Genomic DNA, 17,099 nt, shown 5'->3' on the forward strand with positions numbered 1-17,099 from the left:
GAGAGAGAGAGAGAGAGAGAGAGAGAGAGAGAGAGAGAGAGAGAGAGAGAGAGAGAGAGAGAGAGAGAGAGAGAGAGAGAGATTGAGAAGAAGGGCTGGTTTCACCTGAGGTCTTCAGGCAGAGCTTGGATGACCCACCACAAAAAGGATTTAAAGAGGGGAATCTTGTTCAGACAAGGGTTGGTCTGGATGGTCCCAGGCTATGTTCCACTCAGAAATTTGGGAAATTTAGAAAATGAAAATAGCTAGTGGCCTCACTCTACCAATTACACTTATGTGGTGGTTCAGGCTTTGGCCTTCTTTCATTGGACTTGCAATGGGGAATCTGAATGTGCATCCCCAGGGCTACCTCTTAAGGGAACTTTCAGTGCCATTGCTGTTAGGCTATTTCCCCATAATAATTCTTTAAATTATTCTCTCTTTTCACTCCTTGCTGGGAAAAGTATCAGCTTCAAGAAAATACCAGAAGACTTCTATTTAAGCATGTGCATTTGAGTACATTCTAACACACCTGAAAGGGGTTATTTCTCTGAAGATCTTTCAAGAGTTCTGTTTCCCAAGTTAAAATTTAATTCTCAATTATTGATTTGAATTTTGTCAGCATTTCTTAGGTTGTGGCCTGGACCCTTTGCTAATTTAGCCAAGAAGGTCCTTGGACTGTAGAAGAATCAGCATTCATTTAGGCCTCCAAAATGCCAAAAATGTTTGTAAATGGGTTCAAGGGGAAGAAATAGAATGGTCTGAAATGGAAGAGATCTGCTGGCAATTTAGAGCAAGCCATCCTTTTCCTTGGGGCTCTGCTATCTCTGTCAGTGGTGGAGGAAGAGGAGAGTGGGAATGTGAAGCCCAACCAGGAAGTTTAGCTGGGTCTAAACCAATAAACATCAGTGGCAGAAACCTGTGCACAATCCCATCAGGTGCTCAGGCATCCGCTTTTAAGATCTCTTAAAAAGGGGTGGCATCACATACTTCTTAGCTATGTGACCCTGGGGAAGTCACTTAACCCCTATTGCCTGGTCCTTGTCACTTTTCTGCCTTAGAACCAATACACAGTATTGATTCTAAGACAGAAAAGTAAAAGTTAAAAAAAAAAGAAAAGAAAAAGAGGAAGCATATAAAAGAAGGGAAAGAATCAAGAGATGTGTCAGGGCAGTCATTCAAGGTTCAAGACTATAAAGAAAAAATGCAAAAGAGGTAGGCAGACAGAGAGACACAGAGACATGGGAAAGAGAAAGTGAGGAAGAGAGAGGAAGGAGAGACAGAGACAAAGAGAGACACACATATAGAGACAGGAGAGATAGCAAGACAAAAACAGAAAGAAGGCAAAGATAGAGAGAGAGGAGACAGAGATGCAGAGGTGTGGCTAGAGAGGGAGGGAGGGAGAAAAGGAGGAAGAGAGAGAGGAGAGAGATGTAGAGGGACAGAGAGGGAGTGAAAGAGGGGAAAAGAAAGTGAAGAAGGAAGAGAGGAAGAACACAGAAAGATTGAGAGACACAGATACAGATGCAGAGGAAGAGGAAGAAGAGGGGAGGAAGAGAGAGGGGGAGAGAGACAGAGAGGGAAAGGGGAGGGAGGCAGACAAAGAGAATGACACAGAGAGAGAGAGACAGACAGACAGAGATAGAGACAAAGGAAAGAGAAAGAGATGTAGAAAGAGGGGCAGGAGAGGAAGAAGAGGGGGAGAGAGGGAAAAATGTGGAGGGAGAGGGAAAAGGAGGGAAGGAAGGAGGGGGGAGGAAGGAGAGAGAGACAGACAGAGAGAGAGAGAGAGAGAGAGAGAGAGAGAGAGAGAGAGAGAGAGAATCTCTGTCCTTGTTACCTACAATCTATGAAAACCTGAGGCAGACTCTTCATCTCCTGACTTCAGTTTCCTCATCAATAAAAAGAGAGCTCTAAACTAGGTCCCAATCTATAATCCTATGAATCTAAGCCTGTTTACAAGTCATTCTCTCTTTACAAGCCTCAGTTTGCTCATTGGAAACAGGAGGGAGTTGAGCTCAGCCTCTAAGCTGGCTGCCATTGCTTGATCTACGATTGTGTGCCTGATGAGTCTGTCTAGCCAGGGAAGTCCTCTTGCCTGAGACACTTATTAGCTGTGTGATCTGGGCCACATCCCTTCCCCCTCCTCTAATCTTCACATTCCTCATAAGTAAAATAAGGCTAATAAGAGCTCTCCCTCCCACAGAGTTGGCACAATGGTGCTATATGGGTGCCTAATGGATGTTTGCTGAATTGAAGGACCAAATGAGAGAATATAAATTAAGCACTTTATAAACTGCCCACACGGCATTATAAAGACATCACCTATTATAGAGGCAAGTAGAATAGTAGTGCATGAATTACTTGCCCCTGAATCTCACCTCTTTGCATTTTGTCTGTGTGTGCCAATTCCCTGATGATAAATGCCTTCGCTGAATGGCTTCCTACCATTCACCAGCTTATCACCTAAGAAACAGGTGCCTGCCATCTCTCTTTTCCCCAAATAGCAGCCCTGGGAGGATCCACAGAAGCCCTTCAAAGGCGAATGCACAATAAGTGCTTACAAAGAGTCACTGAGTTGTACAGTGTGTTTCATCTTCCTTAGACACACACCTGTGTACACACACACACACACACACACACACACACACACACACACATACAGACATGTCTTTGTTCCCCCAACCCGGTACTTCTCAGCCTCGCTGCTGTCTGATAAGGAGATCAAGGTAGGAGGCTGGGATAAATGGCCTCGTTTCCCACCAATCTTTCAGCTGCTACAAGAAATGTGGTTTTTGTTGTTGTTGTTTTGTTTTGTTTTGTTTTGTTTTGTTTTGAATTTAAAGTCCTGCCTGGTCTTCAAGTGCCTCTGCTTGCTGGGCAGAACTAAAGGAAGGATCACACTCAAGGTCATCCTCCAACTTGAGGAATATTGAACCGAAGGGTCAATGTTATTGAAGGGAATGATTGTGATTGGTGGGAAGGGAGAGGACGAAAGTTGACCATCTGGAAGAAGGAGAGCGGAGGAAAGCCTGAGGGGCAGCTCTAGAGCAGAGTAAGAGAAATGAACTATCTGGGCAGGAGGGAGGGAAGAGAATCTTTTAAAGTCATGGCATCGCTGGTCAGTTCAATTCAATCTAACAGATTTAGGATCACGGAAACCATAATAATAAAATCATGAAATTAAAATCATGAATCAAAAATAAAAATCATGAAAAAATTACAAATCACAAAAATAAAATGATAAATCATCATAACAGCCAGGATTTGCTATAAGAAATGAAAAACATGGTGGTTTCCAAAAACCTGGGAAGACTTACATGAGTGGATGCAAAGCAAAACAAGCAGAACCAGAAAAATACTGCACACTGCAATCATAATACTGTATAATGATAAACTCTCAATGACTTAGCTATTATTATCCAAGACAATTCCAAAGGACTCATAATGAAAAATAACATCCACTTCCAGAGGAAGAATGGATGAGCTCTGTATGAAGACTAAAGTATAATTTTCTTTCTCTTTTTCTTGCTTTTTTTCAACAAGGCTAATATGGAAATATGTTTTGCATGATTTCACATGTATAACTGATATCATGTTGATCGTCTTCTCAGTGGGTGATGGAGGGGCTGAAGGAATGGAGAGAATCTGTAACTTAAAATTTAGGAAGGGGGAAAGAATGTTAAAAATAATGAGTCTGGAAGATTTATCTTCCTGAATTAAAATCTGGCTTCAGACACTTACTAAAGTGTGATCTTGGGCAAGTCTCTTAACCCTATTTGCCTCAGTTTCTTCATCTGTAAAATGAGCTGGAAACGGAAATGGCAAACCACTCTAGTATCTTTGCCAAGAAACCCCCAAAAAGGGTCACAAAGAGCTAGACATGACTGAAAACAACTGAATAAAAATTAGCTCTTAAGCCTCTTCCTCCAATAGGCTGGTTTCTTTCAGAATCTGGCTCGTGGGAGAGTGTGTCAGTCTTCATTGCGGGGTATCTGCATCAACTCATTTTATTGTACCACCTGAGGAAATACCCTTTTTCTAAAAACTATTTATGACTGAGTAACTAAAGTGATCCTCAATTAATAATATTGGAGGAGAATACACTGGTGGGGGCTCAAGTGTATGACGTGAGACAATTACTCTCTGCTTCTCAGGGGTACCTCTATGATCCTGAGGGGTGATATAGCCCCGCTCCAGGGTCTAAGCGATTTGGGATGCATATCCTCAGAGCTAAAATGACATATAAAATTGGCTATTATCACAAAAAATTTTTTTTGACTTATTTTCTGTCTTGGTGTGAATTCAAAGACAGAAGAACATCAAGATTAGGCAATCTGGGCTAAGTGACTTGCCTAGGATCCTATGGCTAGGAGTATCTGAAGTCACATTTGAACCCAGATCCTCCTGACTCTAGACCTGCAGCTCTATCCACTGTGCTTCCTAATTGCCCCTATTATCATTATTATAGAGGAATTTTTACACAAAATAAACAATCTCTATAGCCAAAAAGAAATGTATCACATGCTTTTTGGCACATATCTTCCAGGATACAAAGTCACTGACTTATTTCTGATGGGCGAGGAATCATTCCATGTGGCACAAGTTGTTCTCAGACTCAAAACATTTGCTGTGTCTCAGCCCCAATGCACATAGTTTGCAATTTATGTAATTCCTGTGATTTTTTTTGCTTCAACTCCAAGAAAAACCTCAGTGTTTCTCCTTTACCAAATGTGTTCCACAAATGTAATAAAAGCAATTTCAGCATCTCTGAAATACAGCAGAGCTAGAAAAAGGGGATTAAACTTTCCTGAGATGTAAAATAGTAATTAGGAGATGCAGTGGATAGGACACCGGGTCTGGAGCCAGGAAGATGAGTCTTCTTGAGTTCAAATCTGGCTACAGACACTTACTGGCTGGGTGAACCTAGGCAAGTCACTGCACCTGTTTTCCTCTCTTTTCTTCTTTTTAAAATGAGCTCGAGAGGGGGGCAGCTGGGTAGCTCAGTAGATTGAGAGTCAAGCCTAGAGACAGGAGGTCCCAGGTTCAAATCTGGCCTCAGCCACTTCCCAACTGTGTGACCCTGGGCAAGTCACTTGACCCCCATTGCCCACCCTTACCACTCTTCCACCAAGGAGCCAATACACAGAAGTTAAGGGTTTAAAAAAATAAAAAAATAATAAAATGAGCTAGAGAAAGAAATGGCAAATCACTCTAAAAGCGTTGCTAAGAAAATCTTAGAAGAAAATCTTAGAAGTCATGAAGAGTCAGATTTGACTGAACAACAGCAACAAATGTAAATTATCCTACACCCATTTGGGTTTGTCTTAGCAAAGATACTAAAGCAGTTTGCCATTTCCTTCTCCAGATCATTTTACAAATGAAGAAATTGAGGCAAAGAGGGTGCAGTGACTTACCCAGGATCACACAGTTACTAGGTATCTGAAGCTCTGGTCTTCTAGACTATAGTCCCAGTGGTCTACTGACTGTGCCACCTATCTGCCAAGTTCCTAGCTGAAGTCAGAAAAGACCCGAGTTCAAATCTGACCTGAGATGTGTGATAATTAGATTAAGTCTACACTGTCTATCTTTAGATTTAAACACCAAAAGTGAAAGCACCTCAAATTTTGGGAAGTCCATAACCCACATGTGCTAGAGTGGGTGATGAATCAGAATCAACTGACCACTCCCAAGATAGTCCTAAGAGAAGCATCCGTTGTGATTGAGCATGCAAACTAGGAGAAGAGGCACAGGAAGTGATGCATAAGTGACCCCTTTAAAAGGAGAAGGTCTTCTGCTGGAGAGGGTGTTCTGGTGAAGAGGGCTGCTGGTGAAGGAGCTCTTTGGAGTCTTCGAGCTTTCCTGGTTCATGGAGGAGTGCTGGCTGGAACGCTGAGACCTTGGTGAGACTGCTTTCAACATCTTCTTTTGAATTCTACGTGGTGAGTTTAAAGACTGAATCTTCCTGAACTTCTCTTAAGGAACTTCCTTTTAATAGATTCTGTGAATGAAGCTTTGCTTCATTCACCTCCGGGCCTCTAGCCCTCTGACTCTCAGCTGAGGGTTAATTATATCTACCTGGATTAATTAGAGGATCATAGTAATTTACCTACTGTGTTAGATTCTTATTATCTTATTTCCTCTCTCTCTTCTTAATTGTAAATAAACTTCCATGAAAGTCAATTTTGACTTGAGATTATTCTTAATTGAGTATTGATAATTGTTCAATACTCTGGCAACCACCTTTTAATATATTTTACCAAAAAAAAACTTTTCCCCCCTTACAGATGCTAGTTGTGTGACCCTGGACATATTACCAGACTTCTGTTTGCATTAATTTCCTCAACTGTGAAATGGGTATAACAACAACCCTTGTCTCCCAGAGTTGATAGGGAGATCAAATGAGACAATCTTTGTTCCTGGTACATAGTAGGTGCTATATAAATGCTAGCTATTATCATGATTACAATGTTAATATATAAAGACCACATGCAATAGGAGATATCACCATTCATTCAATTTAACAAACATTATTAAGCCTCTACTATATACAGAAAAGGAGAGTGTCCTATATAACACACTGGGCTTGGATAAAGGAAGAGTTGAGTTCAGATCCTACTTAGGCAGTGTGACTTAGGCAAGTCACTTAACTTAGTGATTTAGGCAGCTCTTTAGAATGATATGTTGCCTGTGGCAACTATGGGAATATATTTAGCATGACTTCAAATATTTATCAATCTCATGCATGTCTTTTCAATGGGTGGGGAAGGGATAGGTACAAAGGAGATAATTTGGAACTTAAACTTTAACAAACTGAATGCTAAAAATAAATGAACTATTCTGAATTTAAAAAAAATAAAAATGGGGACATCCTGTGGTAGAGCCAAAATGGAGGAGTAACTAGAACAGCAGCTCCATGTCACCACAAGAATCCTCTCCAACCAAGATTAAAATATCGCCACAAAACAAATTTAGAAGTGAAAGAACCAACAAGGAGATGGAGTGCAACAATTTTCAAAAAAAGAAAAGCCCAAAAGGTAGTCAGACAACATCTGGGGGACTGGGGTGAGAGGAGAGCAGAGCCAGCAAGACGCTGCAGCAAGAAGTGAAGAGCAAACCAAGCAAAATCACCACCCTCCAACCCTTCCCACCCCACATCTACTGCCACAGTTTCCTAACTTAAGTCCTAGCTAACATTCAGATCCTGAGATCCTGCCAGGGCAAGTAGTAGTCCAAGCCAACTCATACCCCTTGATATTTCAAAACTGTGGAGAAGTTCAGAGTCCCAGCCCAGGGCAATCTGGGCTGAGGAGGGCTGATCTGTGTGGGCCCAGGATTAAACCAGGAATCCCAGTCTAGGCTTGGGATGAGGACTTAGTTTACACTTTGGGGTGAGGACACAGTTCACAGGGGGAGCCCCACCCCTTCTTTTTGCCCCAAACTAAGAACTGAGCTCCAGGACAGGGCAATCTAGAGTGTGCCTAATTGGATCAGAAACACAGTGAGACCAAAAATTTGAGCCTAAGTTTGGGGCTAGAATTTGATCAACACCTTACATGATCAATTTCAGAGTGAGATCAAAAGCTTACACCCAAGCCTGAGGAAAGTATTAAAGCTATAGGCATCTCAAGGGTCAATTGAATCAGCAGGGGGAGGGGGCTCTCAGAGTTCTCAGCCCTCAGACCATCTGGTAAATTATTAACAACCCAGAAAATAAGCTGAGAATAACATCAAGGAAGGACTAAAGTTTAAGAGGGTACCCCAACTTCACAGAAAACAGAGCCTACCTATAATTAGATAGGAAAAGTAAGCAAACAACAAAAAAGCATCTAATTCTAAAGAATTTTTAAGGAGACAAAGAGCAAGGTACAAACACAGAAGGAGACAGTGAAAGCAAAGGAAACACACGCAAAGTCCAAAAGAAAAATATGGATTGGACACAGAGTCTGGAAGAGCTCAAAAAATACTTCAAAAACCAATTAAGAAAGACAGAGGAAAAGTGGGGAAGAGAAATGAAAGTGAAGTGAGAAGAAATGGGCCAAATGAAAAAGGACAACCAAAAACTGACAGAGGAAAATAAAGTCTTAAAAATCAGAATGGACCATCTAGAAACTAATGATTTTATGAGAAATCAACAAAAATAAAGCAGAATAAAAGGAATGGAAAAACAAAGGAAAACATGAACTATCTTATTAAAAAAACAAGTGACTTAGAAATAGATCTAGGAAAGACAATTTGAGAATTATTGAACTACCTGAAAGCCACAATCAATAAAAAAAAACCTTGGACATCATAGTACAAGAAATGATCAAAGATAAATGCCCAGAGATGCTTGAACAAGAAAATAAAATTGAAATTGAAAGAATTCATAGATTACCTCCAGAAAGAAATCCTCAAATGACAACTTCCAGGAATATAATAGCTAAATTCAAGAGCAACCAAACCAATGAAAAAATACTTCAAACAGCCAGAAAGGAATCATTCAAATATCAAGGAGCTACAATCAGGATCACATAGGATCTAGCAACTTCTACCTTAAAGGACTGAAAGGCATGGAATAAAATATTCAGGAAGGCAAAAGATTTGGGTTTACAATCCAGAGTCACCTATCCAGCAAAACTGAGTATATTCTTTCAGGGGAAAAAATGGACATTCAATAAGATAGAAGATTTCCAAGCATTTCTGAGGAATAAGCCAGACCTAAACAAAAAAATGTGAAGTACAAATATGAGACACAAGAGAAGCCCAAAAAGGTAAATGAGAAAGAGAAAGTTTAAGGGACTCATTAAGGTCAAAATGTTTATATGTCTACATGAGAAAGAGGATTTCTGTAATTCTCAAAAATGACTCTTAGTAGTAGAGAAAATAGAAGGAATTTACTCAGAGAGGGTAGAGAAGTGAGCTAATTATGATGATATGATATATATGTAAATGTGATGATGTGGAATATGTATGTTATGATATGAATGCATATGAATGACATGTAAAAATCAATCAAGGGCTGAAAGAGAGGGTTGCACTGAGAGAAAAGGGAAGGGAGAGACAGAATGGAGTAAATTATATAACATAAAGTGGTGTGAAAAATCATTACAGAAAGGGGAGGATAAGGGTGGTGACGGGCAATGCTTAAACTTTACTCTAATCATAACTGGCTCAGAGAGGGAAAAACACATAATTTGCATGTTGTCTTGATATATATCAACATAATAATCATAATAATAGCTAAGAAGAAAGGAATCAGGCTTCATATTAGTCTACATATTGGTTAGAATCTCTTTGATGCTGTCACTTTCCCCTTCTCCAATCAAGAATGATTTTCCCCATACATGTTATGTGCGTGTGCCTGTTATTCAAATGACCTGATGCCATCAAAGTAATGCTTTTTGATGATTTCAAACAGGGTAGAAACTAGTTACTTGAAGGAATACTCCCACTGTCTGTAGGAAACTAGACTGAGAATGAGGAAGAATCCTAATGGAAAACATATCAGGGATTGGGGTTGGGGTTTTTTTTCGCCTTTTTCTTTTCTCCAGCACCATTTATACATGCCTGGAAAGTATGTCAAAGGCTGGGGATGCTGGACAAGCAGCAGAAATTCCCACAGATGGCTGGAATTGGAATTTCCTTCAAAGATGGATTCAGAAAGCCTTAGCCAATAACCCAGGTTGAAGAAGCCAAAGAATAAATATTGAACACAAGCATTCCTAACCATCAAGGCAAGGATTTGAAGCCACTTTCCCAATTGCCTTTAACAGCAGGCATGTGAACATCTTCCATAACCCCAAAGCCCAAAGCAGTGCTGAGGATTTACCTGTGAGCTTTGAGTATCCGCTGGGCAATGGTGTCCCCAATCTTGTTGAAGACAACTTTGTCATCAGCACAACTGATAAAGAACTGGTTCTAGAGGAAACAAATGTGACAATCACTGAAGTTGCTCAGCTCCTTAATAATAGGGGGAGAGAGAGGGAGATGAGTGGGGGAGAGAGGAAGAAAAAAGCGAGAAAGAGAGGAGAGAGAAGGGAAGAGAAGGCAAGAGAAGAGAAAGAAGAGAGATGGAAAGGGAGGGAAAAGGGCATAGCAAATAGCAAGGCTGGCTATAGAAATGATGATTCTTTCATTTAGCAGTAATGCTATGGGTCAGAACATGGGGTGGAGAGTGAGAAGACTTAGCAACTTAATTTGTCTTTTTGTCCTGGCCAGAACGTTTCCCTTTTCTATATCTATTTCCCTCCTCTGTTATATGAGGGAGTTGGACTAGGTGATTGCTAAGGTCCATTCTAGCTCTAACATCTTTCGAGTTCATGAATAAATGTCCCTTTGGATGATCTACATCACTTTGTAGGATGACTAAGTGGTACCATAGAACAGAGAGCTAGATCTGAAGTCAGGACTCATCTTCCTGAGTTCAAATCTGGCCTCAGACACTTCAGCTGTGCGACCCTGGGCAAGTCTCTTCATACTGTCTCCCTCAGTTTCCTCATCTGTAAAATGATTTGGAGAAGAAAATGGCAAACCACTCCAGTATCTCTGCCAAGAAAACCCTAAATGGGGTCACAAAGAGTCAGACACGACTGAAAAACATCTAAAAACTTTGCAAATACAGTGCTGTACTAGGGGTCAGGAAGACCTGGGTTGGAATCCTGAAGTCACTAAATCTCTCTAAGCCTCAGTTCCTTTATATGTACAAAGGGGAATAGCTGGTTGTCATCAGGATCAAATGGAACGAAGTATGTAAAGCTCTTTGCAAAATTATAATGCTATGAAATTTCGGTTATTATTATTATTATTATTAATTAGGCAAACAGTGCTAAGTGACTTGTCCAGGGTCATACAGCTGGTAAGTGTTTAAGGTCAGATTTTAATTCAGATCTTCTTGATTCCAGACCCAGTGCTCTAATCACTGTGTCACTCAACTGCCCCTGTTATTATGAATTATTATCATTAGATACAGCAAGGGATTGTCCCTGTGGCTTCATGAGCATAGAGAACTCCCAGAAGAGGACTTCCTTATTGATGTAGGTCAGCACTTTCTCTACAATTTATAGTCTTAGCCATTTGTTACTAAACTCCTATTGTACACCAGGTACTAGGCTAAGCATTGGGACTAGAAAGAAAAATAAAAACAGGTCCTTTCCTCCTGTGGCATTATCCTAAGGGATAAGACAAGTTATTTCCAAAATCAGAAAGTGGATATGAGATAGCAGAGTTGCTCAGAGCTGGAGAAATTAGGTGACTTGGCCAATGTCCCACAGTTGCTGTGTGTTAGAGGTAGGACTTGAATTCAGCTCCTTATGGCTCTCAGGTCAGCTTCATGTTTGTGCCACACTGCCTTTAGTAGTATTAAGAAATGTTTATAGTTTCTCAATAAAAGTAATTTGAGGGGGTAGTTAGATGACTCAGTGGATTGAGAGCCAAGTTCAGAGACAGGAAGTACTGTATTCAAATCTGGTTTCAGATACTTCCAAGTTAGGTGATCCTAGGCAAGTCATTTAACCCCCATTACCTAGCCCTTACCACTCTTCTGCCTTGATTCTACAATGGAAGATAAGGCTTAAAAAAAGTAATTTGAGACAACTTAGCCAAGTGAATGATGGAAATATTATTCCATACTGACAATTTCTAGAATTTAAATTAAATTACATTTGATCAAATCCATATATTGGGTTAATTAAATTTGGCCAGATTAAAGAATTAAAAATACTATAGCAGAGAATATTATATTAGAGTCTAGGTTCTCAAGGTTCACTCCCTTAAATGGGCAGACTTTTATTACCTTTTTCTGCTTTTTGAGGCAGCGAAGTGATGTATCAATCAGATAGAGCTTTGGACATGAAGTCAAGCAGACTTGAGGTAAAATATGGCATTTGACACTTACTGGCTGTGTGACCCTGGGGAAGTCACTTAACCCTGTTTGCCTCAGTTTCCTCATCTGTAAAATGAGCTGGAGAAGGAAATGTCAAACAAATCCAATATCTCTTCCAAGGAAACCTCACATGATTGTGTGTCCAAAGAGTTGGACGAGACTGAACAACAACAAAATCTTCTTTTCCTCTGGGATTCTTTCATTTAAAATATTTTAACTTTTTTCCCCCATAAACCAGCATTCACAACACAAACATATTGGGCAAAATAAATTTATTGAGACATAAAACACTATAGAGAGAGTGGATAGAGAGCAGGCATCAGTCAGTAAAGCATGTGTTCAAGACTCACCTCAGATACATATTGAGTGTTAAGACTCTGGGAAAGTCACCCCTCTATTGCTTCCAAGCAACTCACTATAACTTTAAGAAGCAAAATAGTTGCAGATAATCTTCAGCTCCTCATAGGAAGTTATCTGGAGGGAGAGCTATGCTGGAGGCAGCTCAAACTGTGTTCCAGAGAGCCGACTGATAACCAGCTGTTTAATGTGAGCAGCTGCACAGGCAAATGAAAGCCTCCAAAGCTTCCATTTCAGAAACCGAACTCTGCTTGGTCTCCCCAATGCCCCTCAAGTCCCTCATGTCCTTAACCCTTGTTATTAAGTTATTTCACTCATGTTTGACTCTTTGTGACCCCATTTGGGATTTTGTTTTGCACTTACACTAGAGTGGTTCACCATTTCCTTCTCTACCTCATTTTACAGATGGGGAAACTGAGGCAAACAATGTTAAATGACTTGCCCTGGGTCACACAATTAAGATAGTGGAGTGGTTTGCCATTTCCTTCTCTACTTCATTTTATTGATGAGGAAACTGAGGCAAACAGGGTTAAGTGACTTGCCCAGGGTCACACAGCTAAGATCCTGGAGTGTTTTGACATTTCCTTCTCTAGCTAGTATTAGAAAGCAAGCAAAAACCTAAGTCACGCATCTACTTCCCAGGCAATATGTCTTTCTAAGGAGAACCGCTGGGGACACTGGCCCCTAGCCCAAGGCACTGATATTCCAATGGTAGGATTTCAGAAACCAGGGATGGGGTGACATTTGGGAGAGACGGAGCCCTTCCCCAAGTCTCTTCCCATCAGACCACACTGGTGGCTGGCCACTGACAGAAACCTGGCCACTGTCATGAGAAAGTATTCTCCTGGGGAAAGCAGATTCTCACCATTTCTCATGACTTACTTCTATGTATATGTAGTGTTTGCTGTTCTCTATCACATGCATATACGCGGCATGGATGGATTCTTCGTGGTATTTTATGCCAGCAGACCAATCTGCAGCAGAACGGAGTAACTAGGAGAGAAAAGGAAGAGAGATTAAACCTTAAATGATTGCCAAAAGGGTGTGACTTTAATAACCAAGGTAACAGCATTTATCTAGTGCTTACTGTGTACCAGGCATGTCACAATTATTATCTCATTTGATCCTCACAACAATCCTGGGATGGAATTACATTCTTCTCCCCATTTCCCAGAAGATATTTGCATCATTCATTGAAAAATATTGAAAAATATTTGCTATCTTATGAGTTTAGGAAGAATGGAAAAGGTAGGTAGGTTCAAGCCCACCTGGGTTGGAAGTCCATCTCTGGTACCTATTAGCTGTGTGGTCATGGGCAAATCATTGACCTCTCAGACTCTCAGCTTCCTCATCTGTAAAATGGTGATAATAATCCTAGTCTCATAGACAAGGCTCAGAGGAGATACTCTCTCTTCCATACTGCTCTGACTCTCAGGACATGCCAAAGAGAGGAACCCCTCTTTTGGACACCTGTACCTATTCCCTGGGGTATTCTCTCCCAATGGACCATTAGGAAGAGGTGGCCTTTGGGGCAGCTAGGTGGCACAGTGGAGAGAACACCAGGTCTGGAGTCAAGAAGACATGGGTTCAAACCTGGACTCTTACTTCTTAGCTGAGTGACCTTGGATAAATCATTTAACCCCTATTGTTTGACGCTTGCTGCTCTTTTTTCTTGGAATTAATAGATTGAAAGCAAGGGTTAAAAAAAATAAAGAAAGAAGTGACCTTCTGTGGTTAGGATTTCTTTGTCACAAATCCCATTCTCCAAATGCTACTGATCCTTCAAAGCCCAGTCCTTCTTCCTCTTCAAGTCCTACCTTCTCTGAGGGAATTTCCCAGACATTTGTAGCACATAATTCAACTGAGAAAGATACTGGAGTTGTTTGCCATTTTCTTCTCCAGCTCATTTTCCAAATGAGGAAACTGAGGCAAAGAGGGTCAAGTGACTTAGCCAGGGTCATGCAGCTAAGATACTAGAATGGTTTACCATTTCCTTCTCCAGTTTATTTTCCAGATAAGGACACTGTGGCAGAAAGGGTTAAATGACTTAGCCAGGATGAAAGCTACAGCCATCTCTTCTGCATGTTCTGGGCACATACACATGGCAGTCTATGGTCATTAACCAATGTTAATATAGCTTCTAGAAATCTCAGATGAAAAGCCTATAATCCAATTTACGGCACCAAAATAAAAATTAGATGGCTCAGACAAATGTGTGTACTAGTTCGGTGAAATATTTTCAACACTACGAGTGCCCATTTTTTTCCATCTTCTCTTCTCATTTTCCTTTTTTCTCTGCACAGATTCCATTTCTGGATTAAACCGTGTGCCAAGACCGAAATTGGTCACAACTCATGCAGAAATGTGCATAGATCATATTGCCCCAAATACAGCTGGAGTCAAGTCTAGCCTCCACTTTTCAAACCTCAGCATTACAAAATTACAGAATGTATATGAAAAACGCAGGAGCGGTTCTCTAAAAATATGTTTCTTCTCAAAATTACCCCTGGAACCCATCATTTTCCCTCCTGCCATGGCCCCCTTTTAAGCACAAACAATACCTCCAGTCAAGCACAGCTCCCAATCTTCTTCTTATATTGTTTTCCAAATGGAACTCATAATAGGAGTCTGTCTTTGGAGGAAGACATTGCTAATTCTCCCAGGATGTCTTCCAAATTGCATTTCTTCCCTTGATCTGAAGACTTCATTGACCCTTTCCATTCATGCAATCTGGTATCCCTCTACCTTCCTCTACTCAATCAACAACCATCAGATACCACTAGATCAAGAGCTGATGACTTCTGAAGTAGGGCGGCAAATAGGTGGCATCTCTTTCTCTGCTTTTTAATATTGGATTTATCGCAAAGCAAAGCAAGCAAGGAGCATCCCAATGGCAGCCATGGGAGGCATCATGGCATTCAACTTGGGGGGGTCAGGAAGCCCTGGTTTGAATCTAGTCTCAGACACTTAGTAGCTGTGTAATCCTAGGTAATCCCCTAGATCTTTGATTTCCTCATCTGTAGAATGGGGATAATAAAGCTATCTAGCCCAGTCGTGCTACATGACTTCTAGCTATTGTTCATAACATTACAATTCTTGCCCTAAAAATCTCTCTCCAATATATATTCTTAAAAGTTTTGTGGGCTTAAAGCTCTTGAAAGAACTTGGAGGTGCTGGTGGCATGTGTACTGGAAGACAGTCAAGCTTTGGAACCAGAAGTCCTAGATTTGAGTCACGGCTCTTTTACCAGTGAAATACCTGGAGATGACCATTATCATTATTATCAAAAATATTATGTATTAAAGTTATGCTACTTCTATTTTCATAATATTGTTGTTCCATCATCACATATGTATATATAATAATTAATAGTATCTAATAAGAAATATTATCATTAATATATATTCTACATAATGATGAATATTATGTAATGATAAATAACATTGCTATCATTAATAATATATAATATCAATAATGATTATTAATAATAGTTCCTATTTATTATATAATTAACAATAATACTAATAACACATAATAATGAACATTGGTCTTTAATAATATTATTGTTCCTAATATTATATATTGAATATTGAATATCTTACCTAAATTATAGATTGATGAATCATATATAATTATATATACTGAATACTGATAATTATAATAAATTATATATAATGAATAGTGATACTTATAATAAATTATATATAATGAATATTGATATTTAGAATAAATTATATACTGAATATTGATATTTATAATAAATATTATCATTAATATTCTACAAATATGGATAATTATATAATTATCCAATAAGATATATCATTATCATTCATTATATTATTTTGCTTTATAATGGATACAATATTTGTTAATAAATAATATTGCTATGATTAATGTTATATACATAATAAGGAATATTTATATATAATAAAGGTTGCTTTTGTTAATATATAATATTTTTGTTAATATATACTACATAATCACATGTAATTATGAATATTATTATCTAATAAGAAACATCATTAATATATAATTATACTTAATGTAGATTATATCTAACAAATAATATTGTTATATTTAATACTGTTATTTATTTATACATAATAAAATCATTTAATAATATATAGTATTGATGTAGTTGATATTATGTACTTATGTATAATAATATTATTTAACTTAATAGTAATTAATCTAATGTTGATTATTTAATAATATTATTATTTAATGATAAATGTTGTTGTTAGAAATAGAATTTATGTAGGATCTTTAGATGTGGCCAAGTGCTTAAAAAATATTCATCTCATTTTCGTCTCATGGCTACCCTAAAATAGTTTTATCCTAATTTTACTGATAAGAAAACTAAGGCAGAGTTACATGGCTTATCCCAGATCACACAGCTAAGTGTCTGAGAAGATTTGAATTCAGGTCTCAAATTCTGTCTCCTGTGACACTTAGGTGCCATCCAAACTGTAGTACAACTAACAGTTAATACTAGCTAACATTTATATACTGTGCTAAGGGATTTATAATTATTAGCTCATTCGATCCTCACCATCTGGGAAGCAGACACTATTATTAAACCCATTTTAGGGATAAAGAAAATTGAGACTCTGACTTCTCATGGTCATAGCTAGAGTCTGAGCCAGATTTTTAACTGAGGTTTTTCTGACTGTAGGCATGGAACTCTAGCCACTGTACCTAGCTGCCTGCTACCCAACAACAGCCTCAGGAGGATGGCTGCTAGAATTAAATAAAATGTCTATAAGTCAATATATAAATTATTATATAACTATCAGGTATTATTGAGATCATTGACATTACAATTATTAATAGTTTAAGTAACAAGATGCAGAATGAGGGAGAGGTCCTAACATTACTTCAGTCAGGAAGACCTGATTTC

General features: G+C 39.0%; 1 protein-coding gene across 1 annotated transcript in view; it reads right to left on the bottom strand.

Annotated features, from left to right (window-relative positions):
• PLD1 (phospholipase D1) overlaps positions 1-17,099 on the bottom strand; it is a 153,532-nt gene that overhangs the window by 36,452 nt on the left and 99,981 nt on the right. The window contains exons 16-17 of the mRNA XM_044669553.1: positions 13,082-13,192; positions 9,791-9,879 (exon numbers count right to left, since the gene is read on the bottom strand). Coding sequence (XP_044525488.1) covers positions 9,791-9,879; positions 13,082-13,192 — 200 coding nt within the window. The remainder of the gene's footprint in view (positions 1-9,790; positions 9,880-13,081; positions 13,193-17,099) is intronic.

This window comes from Gracilinanus agilis, chromosome 3 (assembly GCF_016433145.1).
Source record: "Gracilinanus agilis isolate LMUSP501 chromosome 3, AgileGrace, whole genome shotgun sequence".
Taxonomy (NCBI): domain Eukaryota; kingdom Metazoa; phylum Chordata; class Mammalia; order Didelphimorphia; family Didelphidae; genus Gracilinanus; species Gracilinanus agilis.